Source organism: Mastacembelus armatus, chromosome 1, assembly GCF_900324485.2.
Source record: "Mastacembelus armatus chromosome 1, fMasArm1.2, whole genome shotgun sequence".
NCBI classification, from domain to species: Eukaryota; Metazoa; Chordata; class Actinopteri; order Synbranchiformes; family Mastacembelidae; genus Mastacembelus; species Mastacembelus armatus.
The window spans coordinates 20,603,290-20,623,471 of NC_046633.1; the positions used below are offsets into that span (position 1 = coordinate 20,603,290).

At 38.6% G+C, this 20,182-nt stretch overlaps 1 protein-coding gene across 2 annotated transcripts in view; it reads left to right on the top strand.

Annotated features, from left to right (window-relative positions):
- The first annotated feature begins 68 nt into the window (after window positions 1-68).
- Window positions 69-20,182, top strand: part of rbm20 (RNA binding motif protein 20) — a 40,997-nt gene continuing 20,883 nt past the window's right edge. The window contains exon 1 of one of the 2 annotated variants that reach the window (XM_026304520.1): window positions 69-154. In XM_026304520.1, the coding sequence (XP_026160305.1) occupies window positions 141-154 (14 nt within the window). In that variant the 5' untranslated portion in view covers window positions 69-140. Of the gene's footprint in view, window positions 155-3,953; window positions 4,497-20,182 lie in introns of those variants that run through there. The other variant, XM_026304519.1, reaches the window with a different exon arrangement.

Here is a 20,182-nt window from a genome sequence, read left to right on the forward strand (position 1 = left end):
TAACATTTAATCCACATAATAGCACTTCTACTTCAGAATAATGTTCAACAGTCTTTCCATCCCAAACAGGCACTAACAGGACCAGTGGTTCCAGACAGGACAAGCTGTCAGTACTTGCTTTTGCCCATCAAAGGATTATTATGGCAATTTTAAGGTAAGTGAGAAGTTGTAAAATACCTGTTTCATTTGTGTTTGTCTGTAAAAGCTAGTACTAATTACAGAAAGTTGTACAATCCTTTTATATGAGTTACCACTTGGCTTATGTGTGAGTTAGTGTAATGGAGCTGTTCAAGTCTATAAAATGTGAAGGTGTTAGACTCTTCTAATCTTAGCTGCTTACATGCATTTGCACAGGATCTGATCCAGGTCCCACTTTGTTCTACATGGCTGGTTCACAGCTTTGTTCCACTTTTGGCTGTTTAAAAACAGATGTGCTTCATAAAGCCAGCACATCATTATATGATAGTAATTCTGTTTGCTCTGATGCTGCGTCACTGGATAACTGTAGTTCACCTATAAGAAAGTGTAAGTCCTGTCATGCTGTGAACAGTGGAATTTACAGGCTGTTGTTGTCAGTGATTGCTGGCGCCTCATTTCTTTTTTAAGCTTGTTTTATGAGGTCATGTTCTCTGCACCCTTGGCCAAATGCTGATGGCTGGTCATAACTTCTCTGAAGTTTGTGTCACCCACGACGGCACAAATGTCTATACTGTGAATGACATTTGTCTAAGTCTCTGTAGTGGTTTTAGGTGAAGTTTTTTGACTGTCGACTTATGTGTATGTCTTTTTCACTGTGTGTACGCATGTGCTTAGGAAAGATAAGTTTATCAGTTGTACCACATATGATATAAGAGAAGTCTGTTGACAACATCTAACCCTATTGCCTTGTTTTTTGTAGATTCCTTAGATTAATGTGTGTTTCAGTTTTCTGCTGCTGTGTCAGAGGATTTTCCATCAGGCAACAGCATAAACTGTGAGAAAAGTTTAATCCATTAACATTTACAATGATCTTAAACAGCTTCAACCCCAAACTGTATAAACACTACTGTACATTTGTGTATGTGCGTTAGTTGGGGTGACTGGTCAAGTGTGCACACAACAAAAAACAGCCTGCTGAAATAGATACTTTCTTCTCATGCAATGGCTATAACCACATTTGACCTTCAGCGCACATGTGTGTATGTAAGTGTGTCACGTGTGTTCTATAATGAATTTGTGAGCTTTGACTTGTCACACACTGTAGCGTGCTCTGCTCTCAACATAGAGATCTTGCTATAACGAGGCTAAAGGTAGAATGTTAGAATGGTTTTAATTAACACCCTAAGCCTGCTCCATTCACGCATGTCATCTTAAATCCTCTGCAAAATAAACTTCGCCCTCTTTCATGGGAAAGCCCAGCTCCAGAGAGGCATTCTCAGCTGCACTGGGAGCGTTTTTTTTTTTTTTTTTTGGAAACCGATCGCTTGGAAATGATGTTGTTTTTTACTTAACCACAGTCTTAATTCAGCTTTTGGCAAATAGTGTGGGTTGTTATGGTTGCCTTTGTATAATGGCTGATACGGAGATGTGGCACCATTGCATTTTTTTATCCAACTAGATTAACACAAAGAACCACAAAGGACAACCCGTTTCATTGTTCTCTTTATCTCTGTAATATTATAGACATGCCAGATGCATCTTAATTTAGTAATAGTGACTGCATGCATTTTAAGATACTGTACCGCTTTCAAACCCACACATGCCAATTTGGACACACATGAACCTAAGCACACATAAGAATTTCAGGCTTTCTATCTTTAAAAAGCTTTTCAAATGTCTGCTGATTATTAGCCACAATACAGCAAACGTTTCTTTCACACTTGAATATATATTATTATATTTAATCACATATTTTCAGATGATGTATTTTTAGCCAGCTTCTCCTGTGTTAAACCTGCAGGTAGACTATAGTCTCCTATTAGTGTTCTATTTTTACTATGGACTACTGGTGCTGGAAAGGTTGGAAGTCTTGTGGAATACACAGATACTATTGAACAGAATTACATTTTAAAAGTAGATGTCTTAACAGTATTGATTCTCGTAACATACAAAGTTCACATTTTAACCTTTACAAACACGGTGCAGGAGCTAAAGGCTCCAAGTTAAGGACTGAAACAATTTTGAAGACTTGCAAACAAATAATGTTGAGAAATAAATATATTCCGTGATGGATAATTTATGTTTTACACCTCTTGCTTCAGCTGAATCTCTTTTTCATCTATGAGACCTGGATCTTTGTGCTGAGAAGTTGTTACTTTGTCATTGGTTCATTTTTTGCATGTTTTCTTTCTGCCACTATTAATCATAAAAAAGGCTTTTCATCACTTCATCACTTGGCTTATCAACTACAGCTGGCTACACTAAATATGACAGATCACTTCTCAGCATGATCTCAGTTGACATGACCGTGCCAGTCTTAGTTGGTGAGGCTGCATTGGTGAATTATGAGAAATATGGGTTGATAGAAATGCAAACGTTTCACTGATATTCTGATTGACTATAGCTACCATAAACTTTAGGATCAGGCAGAATTTATTCATGGAGAGAACACAGTTGGACCAGCTTACAATTGTAGATGTCGGATAGCAAAGTACTTTCACGTAGGTTCATTGTGATCACGTTTTTTAAGGCTGGATATTCAGCAGGAGTGTGGGTCTGATGTGTGCATATAGGTATTTGTTTCCAAAAATGTTCTCTAAGAAAAAATAAATCTCCTTGATAAAACATCTTTTGATTAAATGAAGGAGAAGTGTTACCCTCTGTATATAATAAATATAGTATTGTATAGTGCTGTATATGTGGACTTGTATATAGACATATGCTGTGGACATACTGTACACCCACAGTATATATGGGTGGTTGTAAAAGATTTCAGGAGATTCACTGGACAGACAATTTAACTGTGTTTTACCTCTGTTGCTGCCATGCTTAGTATTGAGTCATCTAGGCGCACACCATTATAGAAATCACTTAATGCTACTGTGGTATCTGCTTTCTCACAGGGTCAAAAATAGATGGACGGGATTGTTATGCAGAGTTGTCACATGAATATATGCACATGTTTTCACAATGCTTAGTGAGAGATGGATAGTATACCTCCTCTCTGGGCGGACAAAGAAAATGCCTCTGTCAATAGTTTAGGTTCTCCTGGAGGGAGGCAGCGTGGTTATGTCAGCAACCAGTTTTAAAGTGATCAATGTTTGTGTATAGACAGCAACGTGCTTACACTTGAGAAAGACTGTAAGTGTGTTCAGACGCAGTACAAGTTCATTGTTGCCTGCATGTGCTCAGATTTGATTGCTGGACTGTTAATATACCCCAATGTATTAACAGACATTAGCTGTAGACTAGCCAGCAAAATGTGTGTGGAGACTCTGACGTATCTCAGACCTCATCCACAACTCCATTTCTTGCTGTTACCTTCCTGTCTGTGTCATGTCTGCTTTCTTCATACACCAACCCAAATAATTCAAAAATAAATTAAATTCATTATGACAAGTCTTGAAGGTAGATGTTGTCTTTCCTCCTGAGGTGCACTATACCCTTCGAGGATTGCTGACATGCTTTCAAACTGGCTAGGCATTACAAAATGTGATTAATCCGACCCTGTACTTCTGGGGCTGTAGACTGGAGTCCTCTAATGATTCAGCAGCTAAATTGATCTCATTTGTCCAGACTGTGTGAGTGTGTGAGTGTGTGTGTGTGTGTGTATGTTTGTGTGTGACTGTAGAGGTGATAATCTGCAGTGGCCACAGGGTCTTTCTTGTGCCTGTTGTTGTGCTGCGTGGAGCTGTCCTGGGCAGGGACTCCCAGTTGGTCCCTATCAACTCACCCCCCTTCTGCCGTCCCATGAGCCCACCTCTTCTGTTATTCCCTCTTAAACTTTACTCAGTCAACCTCCTGTTTCCCTTTGAAGAGGCTCTGCTCTGATTCCCTGTTTTTTTAGCACTGGCAGGAAGAGGGGACGTGAAGGGGAAGTTTTGGAAGTATATAGATGTATAGTGTAATTTGTGGGGAAAGAGAGTGGGAAAGAAGAGGCTGAAGGGGGCTTTGCTGCCTTTGCTGCTGTCGATCAGGAGTAGCAGAGTGGAAGAGCCCCTGCTGAAGTGCTCAGAGGCCAGTCTATTCCTGCCCGCTGGTGTTTCTGTCATCTGTCCATTCAGTTAAGGGAGAAGAAAACAGAACAAGCTATAGAAAGTTGCCGCATCAGGATCTGCTGTCTTTGGACCGTGGAAGTCAATTTGAAGTGGTGTTTGGGGAGGTTAGGGGCATTAAGTGGCATTAAGGGGCATTAAGGGGCATTGAGGCTGCAGGTGGTGCTAGGGAGTTTGGTTTTCCAAGCAGCAATCTTGGGATCGGACAAGCAGCATTCAAAGTTTCAAGAAAGGTCATACAAAAATGCTGGGAAAAGGACAAAGCAGCGGCTATCCACATGAGACAATGGGTGAAGGGGTAAGGTAAGATGACATTGTATCAATCACAAAAACAAAACGTATTCCACAGTGCAGACACACCAGCTGGTTTTTCACGTGGCTGTGTGAATAACTAGTTTGTTCAATGGTTATTTGAGTGATGACATTCATGAATACGCTGTAATTTCCAAAAGTAGCTGTGTTGGAGAGGAGTATTTCTCAAAGATGAATTATATCCGTGCTGAAAAAATGTCCCACACTGTGTCCACTATGAAATTCAGTTATGCTATCACCTGCGGGACTCGGTTATTGCCTATGAAGAACTGGAGTTTTTAATGCAGTACCCTGGAGGTTTATAGATTGGATTCTGGTTTTTGTTGTAACATAAACAAGGCAAATATGTATGGACAATTTTTAATTGTAACAAGGTGCTGACTTCCTTTAAATGCTTCTCCACAGCTTCTGTGAGAGACTTGAAAAATGTCCTCATATTAAATATAATTATAAAAGCATGAATTTTTGCCACTTTATCAGTGTATCATTTCTATTTAAAACAGAAGTAAATGACAGTTAAATTTATACATAACATATATTCAGTGTACATAATTAGTATTGTTAGTAGGATCATCCATACAACAAAACTGTTAAATGACTGTAAATTCTTATGAAAACAATTAATGATCATGTTCCTACTTTGTTCTGCTGCTGAATTCAATTATTCTATTGGATCTTATTTCTGCAGAGCAAATTTGGGACAAAGTCTCAACTATAAGAAAATCCCACCTTACATTTTACCGCTGTTACATGCTGCTGCATGAGTGTAGTGTGTGAAGGAAAAAGTAATAATTATTGGACCTATTTTTTAAAAAAAATATAAATCCAAAAATGTTTCAAGCACATTTTTGACACTCTTCATAGGCATTGAAAGATGTTTGTTACTTTTAAATTACACATAATAAACTGAACTTCTAAACACTTCTCTAGCTTAAAATTTGCTGATTTATCTGAGACAATAAATAGTATTTTTTAACATACAGTAATATACATAATTGTATAGCTTAGTTAAGCACAGTGAATAATTATGGAAAGTATCCATACTGTTTTTTAGTATAGACTGTAATATAAAATGTGCATAACACTACTTAATGTTCAACATACTATAACTTGTGTGTAATACTTCTAGACTTTGTTGACATTTTTAAGTTCCAATGTATCGACTGAAACGAAAATGAATGTGGTGAAGTTGGTTCTCTTGCTGTGGAAGCATGTCGAGGCCGTATATTGAGTGTGTCAGTTTTGCTGTAAAGCAGGATCAGTATTTGGTGAGTTTGGAAAGGTTAGACACTTTACATGTCTCGCTGCTAAACTGCACTCAATCAAAGAAAGTGCAGTGAATGGAAACATGATATCCAGCAGGGTTTTCACAGCCAATCATTTTATGTGAATCATTTATTGTGTTAAAATATATTGCATAACAGCGTGTTACACAACTGCTTGAAGCCATTTGGATTTATAGATTTAAACTATGTATGTTATTTACAATGTAGTATATTTTTATTTATATAAAGCCTATTAACACATTTGCCTCTGTGAGCTTTACAAACTGTACAGCACACAGTGTCCTCCAACATTTCAAGTTCCAAGTAACACATATTGAACAAAACTGGAAAATTTCTGAATTTTTTTTCCAATTGCATCTGGGCTTCATACAGGCCGTAACAAACTGGCTGGTTCCTGACGTTCTAAGCAACTCTATGAGTGTAAAGAGTAAAAGGTAGAAAATTTGGTAGAGGCTTCTCAAAGAGGCTTCACACTGTTCGCCGTAGTGAGGGTATGATAATCTTTGGAGATAAGGCAAAACAAATAAACAACATCAAAAAACAAACAAGCAGAACTGCTGTAAAAATAATAAAAACACAGGTGCAATAACATTTAGATATAACAAAACCAATATAAGGCACATCACATATTACAATAGGGAGTAAATATGTTGTGCATAAGAAAAAAACACTATTGACCAATAGAGCTATGGTATGGGTAAGGCAGAAGGCTAGGTGCAGCAACTTATAAATAATTATTTAAGGCTTTCACTGGTCTGTAAATAATAAACTGTATTTAAAAAACAGTTTTATTTAATTTTCTAAATGTCCTTTTATTGTAAAAACAATATGAAATATACGATGTATATTTCCTGTAATGAACAAAGACCCTGTTGTGCTATTTGAGTTTTCATGTGAAATCACAGTTGTCGTCTGAACACCTGTTAGGGTCTTTACACTTACACTGTTACGTGATGAAGGTCACGGTCTTACATTGTTTTCTTCTTAAGTGATGTAACAACCTGTTGTTTGTTGTCCAAACAGGCCATCAAATATTAAAGGTGGGGTTGTTTTCATTGTGGTATGGATACAATTCACAAAAGGAGTAAGTTGAAATCCATAATACATGAATACAGAGATAATTCAAACATATCTTATATACATTTGAATTTTCATTTTTGTGTAGTTGTTCTCTTCCCTTCCATATTCATACATATTATTTTGTATAAATATTATATGTATATTTAATATTGCCTCCACCATTCTGTGTCACCATCTTTCACACTATTTGAACAAATCTCCATGCAGCATGTAACCTAACCTGACTAGTGACGTGATAGTTTCAGTCCTATCCCACCATAGGTCATTAGCAAGAGCTCATCTGGCAGACTTTCTTGCACCTCATATGGCAGTGCCTGAATGCTGGTCAAGAGTTAGATGTGACGACTGATTAATGAGCTGGGTATTCAGCTTTTTGACAGACAGTGGGAAAGACCCTTAAAACCCAACCAGGCTAAGCAAAATAAATGCTGTAAATGTTTTAGCTTGTTGTTTCAGAGGACACAGAGCTCCTTATTCCCTGCAACTCAGTGTTGCTTCGTAGTTTACCCATACAGACTAGGTAGCTGTACAGAAAGGAAAGGCAGAGTATAAATAACATTTAAGAGACGTGCTGCCTCCTAAAAATGTCTTTTGAAATCAGATTAGCAGGGTACTCTGCTCCTACGCTCCAAAGACATGCTGATTAGGTTAATTGGTGACAGTGCCTGTTGTTTGTCTGCATGTTTGTCAGCTATGTATTAGCCCCGGGATAGATTGAGGACCTGTTCTTTTTGTACCCCACATCTCACTAAATGTTAGCTGGGGTTGGCCTTCAGCCCCCACGCGTCCATCTACAGGATGAATGGCGTCGATGATGGATGTATGGATTAGGAGGATGTTATATTAGGACAAAATCCTCAGTGCCTCAGGAACAAGATGTTATCTCTTCTTCTGCAACTGTTCTTATCATTACAGCTAACCACAAGCAGCAGTAGATTATTTCTAGCCTGGCATTGCTTCTAGGTGAGGAGATGTGTGTTTGCTTGCAGGAAGTGTATATTTTTTGTGTCACCTCCTGTAGTCTTACTACAGTCTCTCTTCCCACAACACCACCTTAAGCATGTGTTCATTGCTGTGTTGACACGTGGCAGCAACTGCGGCTAATCTTGATGTTAAACGGCTGACAGTTCCATGGCACCGGGCAGGGACCTTTGAGGTCTCATAGCTTTCATGGCCATGTTGATGTTCACTTCTGTGGTGATGTAAGACAAGTGCAGGTACTGTAATCATTTAATGACCATAAGGTTATTACGCAACACACCCAGCCTGAGTAACAGCATGGTGTCATTGCAAGAACAATGTCCCATTCCATCCAACTTAGCCATAGTAAACATGTCTTTGGTAGGTGGATCTGCTGGGGTTGCACTTCTAATTTTGATTTTGACACATGGCTCCATTCCTTTTGAGGACTGGCACCATCATTATTTTATGTTTCTTGGACAAAAGCAAAAATCAGTGTAAATTTAGCAGATACTTCATCCAGAAACAGTGAGTTAATGTTTGATTCATCACTCTTCTTCTTGTAATCTTTTTCTGCAAAAACTATACCTGAATGACATTATACTTGCTGGACCGAATAATGTATGATTGCAAGGTACAGTCCTTTTCTGAAGCTCTGCAATATCACAGTTGATAGAACACACATCATTCCACACCATGACTCTCATGCCAAAACTATTAAGTGCATGTCCTTTAATTACTTTGCACTTTATATAATATGTTCATAAAAACACCATTATACACAGGATTTATGGCGACATCTGTCAAATAGTGAAGGAAAATATAAGAGAATATGTTTTTTTTTTGCACAAAAAATTTCACCACTGTAACTGTACAATTTCATTTTGTATTTTTCGTTTGACTTTGTGCAACCTCATTGTGTGAAATTTTGTCACTAAACCTATCATAAATATTTACAAATACTGTAAATTTTTGTCTGTGGTTTGCATCCTGCAGCATACAGCATTATGTCCTAGTGGAAAAGGGTTTACAGGCGTTGAGTTGGTAGACTTAGCAGGGCTAACTTTCTGGAACAATGGGAGCTGACAGAGTTAAAGCGGCTTAAACGTGGTTATACCATGTATCAACATTAAAAGCTAGCAATTGGAAAAGAGTGTTGTCAAATATTTCCATCTGTATATATTTACCAGTGAGATTTGCACATAACCTGGACGGGCTTGAGGGGGATTCAGCAGTTAATCCTAAAATGATCACAGTTTCAGGGTTTAGCTCCGGGGCTGCTATAAATGAAGCTGTATTGTGATGTGGTGTGATGGTCTTCTGATGTCATTCAGAGTAAACACAGGCTTGTCTAATTTTAAACAACATTGTAAGTAAGAAGGTTGTATGGTTTAATTACACTTGGATACAGATGCAACAGATGATAGTGAACTAAACTGTAATATGCAATCACCTACATATTACTGTGTATCTGCTTAAACTGTAATTCTATTCTGCTCTTGGCTACCAGGAAACTATACATTTTCAGTTCTACCACAGCCCAAGTGCTTTTGCATTTGTCATTTCAAGGCCATCCTCATAGACTTTAATAGTACTACAGTCAGAAGCAGGAGACAAGATCTTAAAAGTAGCAGACAGACAAATCCAAATTGTATGGCATAGGTATTCCTTATGCCACATGCAGAGCTTCCTATGTTGTCTGATTAACAGAGACCAGAGGTCATTCATTACATTAGAAGGTGAATGATGAACAGAAATGGACTAGAGCCACTTTGAGGTTGTCATGTCCTGGGCACATTAGGTTAGTGTGTTGCATTAAATATGGACTGTGTACAGCAAGAAGCATTAATTGGAGGATGGGAGACCTCACAAAACAAAACAAAACAAATTTTAGATTATTTACAACATGAAAATTGTAATTATGGTTTATACTTGTGATGATTATAATGTACCATGGTGTCTTTTTTTCAATCCATTCGTCTTCTAATCACATAAATTCCATTCAATATTGATGGACCCAAGCAAACCAAGCTTCACGTTTTGGTAAAGATGACTGCCTGCTGTTGAGGTGGGGATTCACAGTCACTCACAGTTACTGCAATGCCTAGGCTTTGCTTCATGTTGTTTTGGCAAGTCCCTCAAATGAAAATGGCAAAACAAAAAAATTGCTTTTTTCTCACTAAAGTATAATGAGGGAGTCAGTTAAACACACGTTTTTTAAAAATGTCCACTTGAGGTTTTTCATTGATCAGCTACTCTTGATAACAGTGTAATTGTAGTGTAATAGCCTACCGGCTAGGGTATGTGGGCACATTGCTTTCATTCAATATAATTAAACCTCGTATTTAGTTCCATGAGTCATAAGTGAGTCAGATACTGTTTTACGATCTTGTCCTTTCTGTCACTGCTGTGCTATTTTCTTCTGGCGAGGCTAACATGAGTAGGGGGCCTCTGCTTCTTGTTGTCAATCAGCTGTTTATTGGTTTTCATTCAAGAGATAGTAAAAGGAGCAAAGAGGGGATTAAAGGCTGCTGCTATTATGCATACTACATGCAAAGTTGTTTTTGACACTTTCAGACAGCATGCAAAAGTTCATACTGGCATTTTTATAAGAGTGCAAAACTGACTCATAAAGTCCACTCCAAGAACTGCTTCACCTCTTCCACCTCGTTCAGTGAGCCGCCCGTGCTATGAATTTGGAGAATGTAGTGAATGCATGTGACCCTACAAGTTGAACAGTTGGCGATCAGAGGTATGTCTTAAAGCGCAATTCAGGATTTATTTTTCTAGGGAATTCGGGGTGATATTAGTATTACCTGCCCTCATCACTGATTTTAATCATGTATGTATATGTGGGTCATTTTTCACCCCCTTTGCCAGAAATCAGTACAGCCCAACTCGCTGTGAACGCGGCAGTCTTCCTGTAATTTAAATCTCTGGTGGAATATCCTTGAACTTTAAAGTGGCTCTCTAAGCTTTTTCCATAATAAGAACTGCGTGCCCACATATCTTTTTTATTAGTTTTTGTGAAATGTTCAATAACTTTGTGAGTCTGATATATGAAAACATGCTAACCCCAACATACAGGTGTATTTGGAAATAAATATGATGAGTGAAAAAATATAGCTTCTAGGAGATCAAGACCCAATAAAAACTCTTTGAATGTACTGCTGTAATGTTGGTTAGCTATTGTCTTCTGAACCCTGTTGTTAGCCTATACTTGTTTAATACATAATGCCAGATTGACATTACTACAGATAACCATCGCTGAATTAGTTTCACACTGAGCAAAACTTTAAATATGATGATTCTCACAGGGAAATTCCAAAGTGTCTTTTTCTTTGACTTCTAAGTGGATTTGCAGAAGTTTTTTTTCAGTGGACATTGTAAAGGTGTTTAGAAATAAATCAGTATGTGTTTGTATGTGTTGACTAAGTTTGAGAAGGAGTGTGATTTTTAACTGTAATTCACCGCACACTTCATTTAATGTACATTACCACAGTAATATTTTATTACCCATCTTCCCCAGTAATGTCAGTCCCATCTGAATGGAGTTTAGTGGCACATAAAACCAGCCCTGTCTTAAGTCCCATAAAGTCACTCAGCTCTGATCTGTTAGGGCAGCACTAACAGCTGAGGCCAAGGGAGATTGTAGCACGTGTGCTCACCCCAAAGGCATCTTGCTTTCGTCCACATGTTAGGGGTGCTAGAATACAGGAAATCAAATTTACTGTACCTCTATGGAAGACAGGTGCAGCACACACACACACACACACACACACACACACACACACACACACACACACACACACACACACACACACACACACACACACACACACACACACACACAAGGAACAGAAATAATATTGTATTGATAAACTGTAGGAGTAAGTAACTCATGGCTTTTACTGTGTTGCCACTTTAGAAGACAATTTCTAGAGTGCAGGCCTTATATAATTGTGTCTTTTTCTGCACCATCCTCAGCATGACTGTCCCCATTCCAAGATTATGTTTGTATGCAATGTGTAGTTCTACCATTACACTCTAATGCTCCATGATCTATATTTTGAAGCCTCCCTAAATCACATGCAGTGTTTCAGGGGGGACAGTAATCACATTCACATATTCATTTTCGACAATTTATTTAAACGTATTTTTCACCCAAAGAGAGCTGGGATAGGCTCCAGCAGATCCCTGTGACCCTGGTTAAGGAATAAGCGGGTATAGATGATGGATGGATGGATTCTTTGTATGTTTTAGTAGTCTTTTACACCTTTGGCTGTAAGAACAATATGATTGATTTTAGCTGAGCAGCATTAGTGGATATGAGTTTGTTTTGGGATTTGCTTGCGTCTTTATGCATGCATGTTTAACTGTGTTACTGTTGTGCATGCTTGTGTTTGCGGTGTGTGTGTGTGTGTGTGTACATGCAGTACTCTATGCCTGTGGATGCTTGTGGTTAGAGGCACCACACTGTAAACTCATCTGGCACAAACGATTACTGACAGTGAGTTTATGTTACTGCACGGTGATAATCTTTGTTATTACAATCCCTTCTTATCTTGGAAAAGGCAGAGCCCACACAAGACTTTATTACAGCACTGGAGGCAAGCAGACTGAAAACATGCACAAGACACATCTCATCAGTAGGTTCGGGCTGTTCTTGAAAGAACAGCGGGCAGGCGGAAAGGAGGAGAGAGGTGATAAATACCTACCTATTATTATTCATAACCACCACATAAATGACCAGTGAGTGAAATATGAATCATTCATCATGATGTCCGTGGTATTATCTGCTTCTTTTGCTAAATGCTTAAGACCAGGGAGATGTTTGTGTTTGGCCACTTAGATTTTAATCGTATTCCCAAAGGGTTAAAGTCAACTGGTCTGGGTTTTAACTGCTTTACATGGCTAATATGATGTCAGGCCTACTCATAACTCTGTCGATTTGTTGGATGCACTGTGTGATGTACTGTGTGATAAGGACTTGGATGCAATTCAGTAATAGGACCATGTGCCTCCATCCCACACTGAATTACATTTACCATTGACGGATGTGTTGATTCACACCTAACTACACATTATAGAATATGCTTAAATCAAGGATGGCTCTAGTGGAATATACTGTACTGACTCTTTAGTGACGGACAGTTAGCAGTTTGTTTCACACATCTAGCAACATGCTCTCTGTTACAGTATTTATGACTTTCTCTTACTTCTTTTGTTGCTTTAGGTAATTACATCATCTATTTGTGGAAGGATGGCAAGAGACTATGTGACCCAAAGGTGACAAATCATTGATATTTGACCCTAGTTATAGAGTCAGGCCAAGAGGTTAACAGTTTTATCCTCAGCAATTCAGCCCTTGTCATTATAGCAGTTTACGGGCTTTCATCTGAAGGAGTTGAGTAGAGTTAGCTGAAAACACTAGCCTTACTCACATCTCTTCTGATCAATAAATGTAGCAAATGTGTCAACACAACACTTTGTGATGGTGTATCTTTGTACATTTTGCTGCTGCAGATTTAATGCAACCCCTCCCTTAATAATCACAGTTAAAAGCCATCCCTAACCCTAACCCTAAACCTACACCTAGTCTTAACCTAAACCCTAAAACCAAGTCTTCACCCTCAAACGGCCCTTTGAAGTAGTGAAGACCAGCTAGAAATCCTCACAATGCAGAAGTGTCTGCACAACGATTCTGTAGCTTTAGTCACGTCTGTAAGTAAACTGTTGTCAGAGTCAATGGTGAATCGTTTGTAGTGATTTTGGTCTCCAGTGCCCTGTAAGGAGTGAAGGTACTGCAATAATAACTCTACACTACAGGGACACAGACCATAGTTACTCAGTACACATTTACCTAACCACTCTTTCCTTATGCTAGTTCACACTTTAGCTTTGTACCCGTGGGCCCTGCTGAATTTTACAGTTTTACATTCAGGGATTAGCTCTAAATGGACTGAGCAGGATGGCAGTAGGAAGAGTGACTCTCATGAGATCACATTGCCACCAGTGAAAACCACTCAGTCTGTCACCAAGCCCACTTTGTATCATCTTTCCTGTAATCAAAAACCATGGCACTCTGCCTCATATTAGCAAATGATTTTATGGCAATCAGTTATGAATATGTTTTTCAAACTCAAAACTCTTAGTGTAACTTATACTTTTCTTATATTACTTCCTAGGATTCCTCATCCTTTTCCTTTGTTGAAATACACGGATGAAATCACGCTACAGCAGGGAGTTACTGTGCCACTAAACATCATACAACTGCAGTTAATCTGTTAGCCATAGACCATTTAGAGGTTTAGTGGCTTGTTCAAGAGCATCTCAAATGATTTAATGAAGACCGCACGTTCTTTTGCTTTGTAGTGCCAGTGTGGGAGTCTTTTAGGCACAAACCTGTTTCTCTAACATTTAGTCCATATCATCACATATGTTTATTTACTGTATGATCCTAAACATATACAGTGATTCTACAAATGCAGTTTCAGATAAACCTTTACAGTAGTTTGGTTGTCTAAAAAATCTGTTTACAGTCAGATATTGCAGCTACAGTAAAAGCCTAATTGATTCAGAGGCATAAATCTACCTTTGATCAGTGCTGAAACACAGCCTCCTCTTAAATGGAGGTACCACTGAGTGTAGCAAAGGGTTCATCCTTCTGATTATTTTGGGTTTAGTGGAGAGTCCTGTAAAGGTTTGTTTTTCTACATTGAATCACTGTTTTGTCTGTTAGCATAAACCTTATGCAACAGTTATTTTGGAAACTAGGTCAGGCGTCATCTTTGAATTAAGTTTACCTGGTGATGTGCCTGTAAGTTGAGCTACATCGGAAGATGTAAAGCTAACCAGGAAAAAAATCACAGCCTGTACCGCATTAAGTTTAGATTAACTTTAGATAATTAACCATAGTAATACAACAACAATTATTTCTATTATATTTTATTATCTATTATTATATTCAGGTATAAGAGCTCTAAACATGCTCTGTGTTAACATGGACTGAGTTTGTGAACATTTGTTGTACTGTAAAGACAACTTTGTATTTTTAAACTTCCCATTTGCAACATTACCTCATGGTACTGGCTGCAAGGCAGAAACAATGTTACATCAAACCCTATTCCTGGCTTCTGCTATCAGTCTCTCTGTTGTCACCTATCATCAAGTGTCAGGGATGAATGAAGACGTGTGTGTTTGTCTGTGGGGGAACAGCTAAAGAGAGGAGGAAAGTGGTTGGGCAGAGAGGGTGAAAGAGAAGAAACCTTAAACAGAAAAAGAGAGTGAGAGGGGTTTAGATGCATGAACAATCAAACAGAAAATGACAGAGCAATGAAGCTGTGTCTGGCAGATGTCTCAGGCACAGATTAATAATCAGGTATGCTAATGATCCACCTCAAATACCCAGAGTGCTGAGGGATGGAGGGTCTGGAGGGTTTCTGTTTGTCAGCACAAGGTCAAAACCCACACCAAAGAGATTCCTGTTGATTAACCCCTTTAATCAATTGCACTTCAGGGAGGTGGGAGGGCACAGGTGGTGGCTTCTGGCTTCCCGTTTGAAACAGACGTTATTAAGTAATTGACTGTAATTGCACTGTTGATATCAATGTGTCCCATTTCACATTTCTCTGAGTAACATAAACCGATTTAGCTAAAACCTGCAGAGTGATAGAGTGCCCATGAAGTACACTGTAAATAAAATTGCGTTCATGTTTTCTCATGTGGGTCTGGAACATCTCTGATACAGCTGTTAATGACTCATCAATGTGAAGATAGTAAGGCTGTAACCTTCCTGCCTCCCTGCCCTTGTGAGTTTGCCAGTTTCCCCTTGCAGATGGTAAAGACTTATACTGCACTCACTTCTTTATGAGCGATATGTCAAATACCACTCTTTTTTTTTCAGATTTTTCACCTCTGCATGGCATTACACATGCAGGAAAGTATCATACATACCAGGATGCTGTAAAAATGAAGCCATACATGCTAAAGAACAAAGTGAATACTCTTACTTTGTTTTATCAGTGTATTATTTCAATGACCAGGCTCCAGATAAAAATCCCTTGATGGTCATTACTTCAGGGCATAGCCAACCCATTCTGTCCACTGGCTTTGAGGGGGATTTCTCACACACACTGGGGTTGTGTTGGGCAGCGTTCTCTCTTTGCTTTTTTTCTTCTTTTGTTCATTTGTCATTTGCGGCAGTCTGTTGAGCAGCTGTTGTAAAAGTTTCTGAGTTCACCCACTTTCACTGTTTGGGTTTTCACTGTTTCCTGCCATTGAGGTTTTAACTTCTCACTGTCCTTTTCAGACAATCACCTTGTGTCTACATGTGTCATTGGCTGTTTTCCTTTAAATATTTCACTCATTTGTTTCCTTCAATTTGAACAGAACTCACTAATACTGTAGAGGGGAAAAGTCACCATGTAATTCTAGACAAGAAGAAGAATAGAGCTTTACTCTCTTTTGATCATAGTTGGACTGTGCTGGTGCTTGGACTGTATATTTACATACATTACGTATCTTAGATCACAAATAATTTACAGACAGTGAAATGCACTGGAGGGAGATGGAGATAGACGGTGTGAGAAAGGTTAGAGGAGAGAGCGAGAGAGAGAGAGTGAGAGAGATATAAAAGGATGGAAGCGAGAAAGAACAAAGAAAGAGAGCAGGACTGTTGGAGGTGTTGTGGGAATCATTGCTACATCACCTTGTACTCCAATATAGCTGTGATGTTGCTGACCACTGTATGGGAGTGTTAGGTGTCCCTTACTGTGTCCTGTAGCTGCTCATCAGTAATAAGCCTGTGGAAAATGTAAGTGTCCAGTGTATATATTTTTATTTAAAAGACCTTTATTAAGAAACTTTAGTCTATGTGTTGCTGGACAGGACAGCAGCAGCTAGTGAAAAGAAATTAGTTGTCAGGCAACAGCTATAAATAACTATTTCAGAGCAGCAGGAAAAATGGCTGGTCAGGCTCAGATGTCAAAGCCAACACAATCCTCCCCCACCCCTCGGATTATTTTACCTCTGAGTCCGATGCTTTCTCTGTTTGACGTCCTACCTTACAATTATTTGTGTAATTCACCTTAAATAACGTTAACTTCCCAAGAAAAAACCTGATTTACCTGATCTCAGCTCATCATTTTTCTGTAATTCTCTTTCTTATGTAGTTGCCTTTTCATCAAATTTTTGACTGACTGGAATTAAGCGACACGGTTTTTCTTTGTCAAACTGTTGGCTTCTGCGACAGGAGCTATAGCTGCTGTAAGTTTAGACTTTGCCCGCAGTCTGTGGTCACAACCTTCTTTCTGCCAGCAGCAACTCAGACAATCCAGAGGGATCTCTGGTGTCATTCTGTCCAAAGTCCAAACAAGCTCTTTGGAGACTTGGTCACCTGGTCCCCAGCTCTCAGCACCCAGTTTGACACTCAATATCAATGGATCCCAGGTAACTGGGGGGCTTTTCTTAGATCTTGTCAGCACTCTCATATGAAAACTGACCATAGGTCAGAAAAGAGGGGCAAGTGTTGATAATTTGTCAGAAAATTTACCGCTTTGGAATTTATGGTTTACTTTGAAAAGCTTTGCTAGTTTACTTTAGAAAGTGCATGGTGAGCAAATTATAGTCCAGGCAAAAAACTATGTAAAATGTCTGTGGGTTGTTGTTAAACATTCTCTCTGCATCTTTTTCCTTTCATTTTTTATTGTGTTTCTTAACAAATGCGTCAAACAGGTGTCACTCCCCAGTCCTCAGTAGGCACTATGTCAGCAGAGGTCTGCAGACTATTTGCAGTTTTCCTGCTGTGAGACTATTTCTTGGAATGCTCTTAAAGTCCCACAGTTGGGTGACAGCTGTCAAGTCAGTTGCCTTTGACCTGTTTCTCTCTGACCCCCAGTATACCATAGCCATCATGGTGGCTATGTGTTACACCATCTTTATGGTTGAAACAGGATCATCCAGAGCTATCGTGTGCGAGAGAGAGAATTCGAGAAAAATGGTTCTCCAGTGTAAACCTGTCTTGGTTTCATCACATGTGTTTACACCTAACTTGTTTTTGTGTGTGACCCAGTCAGTGACTGAATGCCAGGCTTGTGATCTTATAGGTTTATTTGACAGTAAATGGCTGGATGCATGTGAATCTAGTTACCTCACAAACATAGTTTACCTTCTGATATTACTTCATAAAACCCAGTGACTAATCTCCAGCATAAATCTGGCCATTTAACAAGCATCAATAGAAAAACATTGTATGAATCAATATAATGTCTTACTGTGGACATCCTGTCCTTATTAGGATTATGAGGGGCCATGCCCGATGTTTCTGTGGCCAAGATACCTCACCCACTGCTAGGGTCCCATAAATCAGGAACCACCCCCATTTGCAACTGTGCCATATGTGGAGCAAGGCAAGATGACCCTGCTTCCTCACTCATACCTCGCCCCATACAACCGTCTCTCATGGTGGCTATGTGTCGACTGTGCAGGCCAGGGCTACGTGTCTGATTTGTTGAAAAGTTAAATTAAGGCTCTGGAAGGGCAGTAACTGTTTATGCCATATTAGGAAGAGCATGAGTGGTGTGGTCTCTGCAGGGAATTTGTGTGTGTTTCTATGCTCATCGGTCTATGTGGGTTTTGTATGAATACAGACATTTGCTTGTGTGTTATCTTCCAAGTGTTCTGTCTATGTGGCTGTAAACCAAAATTTTAGCCAACGACTCTAAGATTATGGAAAAAAGCATTTTTCAAGTGTTTTCTGACTATTTCAGATTTGACAAACCAAAATAATGTTACATTTGAGTTACAGCATGTGAATCACTGCTGGCAAATGTAAACATTGACTCCCAATCTAGGAAGATGGATCGGGCCTTCTGATTAAATGAGTGCAGTGCCTTCATGTGGAAGGCTCATACATCCATCTCAGACTTCCTGAGGCCAATTATGGCAGCAATATGTGGCACCACCTAGCGGGCAACATAAAAAGTGACACTTATGCTGTGTGTGTGTGTGTGTGTGTGTGTGTGTGTGTGTGGGTGTGTGCACATGCACATGCTTTGTGCACATGTGCACATGCACATGTTTTTTACCCTTCCCTTGAACATAAACTCTATCTTATCATACAGTGAAAGAAAACTGAAATTTTGCTAAACAGTAAATACAAATGAACAAACACATACTAAAATAAAATGTCTGTAGCTTCATAGATTTGAAGTTAACATTTGAAACGTTTCATATAAATACCAGTTACTTTACTGAATCTAAGATATCTGCCTCTGTTATCAGCTGTAGGTTCGAAATAAAACTCCCACACCTGCCCATCACCACAACCTACAGCACTTGTATTTACAGCTACTCACCAAAGGAAGACAATGCTAATAGAGCCTCCAGCAATGCAAGACATTTCTGCTACAAATGAAATGCTCATTTATAGCTACCAAAATCTACGGGCAGAGCTTTATAAATGGCGGCAGAAATGAAAATTACTGTGTGCACTAAATAAAACTGTAGTGGACGCAGTCGAAGCAAATTTTTAATGGGATTCTTCTTACACGTGTTTTATAATGTGTGCTTGATTTTTGTCTCCAACATTGGAGCAAGCTTTGTGCAATTTGAATGAGTTTGTTTTGTCAGCAGAAATGCCATTCCATAAAATAACGGAAAGTAAATGGGAAATTATTACTATAATATATTGTTCTACACATATAAAAGAAAGGAAGCCTTTCAGCATCAGAACTATATTTGAAACATTTATTTTGCTCAATTTGTGAACTTAATACATTGCCTAAGAGACTGGAAACTACAAAAATAGAAAAGCTTCTCCATCTTCAAACTTGCAGCTCCCCTGTAGAGAAAAAATGGGGCAGTTTCATCCACAATAACATTTTTTTAGTCAAGCCAAAATAACTTTGTTCATCTCAAAATATGGCCTTTATGACTGTGACAGTGTCATGTTTTTTATTCCTAATATTCTTTTAGATTTGCCTAATACGTAACATGTAATATTTGAAATTATTTCTATGTTAAAGAACTTTTAATTTGGTTGTTGTTCAATCAATACTTGGCTTCTTGCTTACCCTTACTGTAAATAATTATTAATATGTTTATGTAGAAATATCTCAATAAAAACATGAGTAAAATAAGTTCATATATTCCCCATTTAGTTTTTATTGTAGTTGATTTACCCTTTAACAAGGAATACAGGTTTGTTTGGATCAACATGTGCCAGTCAAGGTGCTCTTCTTAACATTTTTTTCTTCTGCAGCACAGTTAGTGATATCTAAGCATTATTTTTCCTATTTCCTATTATTCCTATTATTATTCCTATTCCTATTTCCTATTATTCCTAAGTAG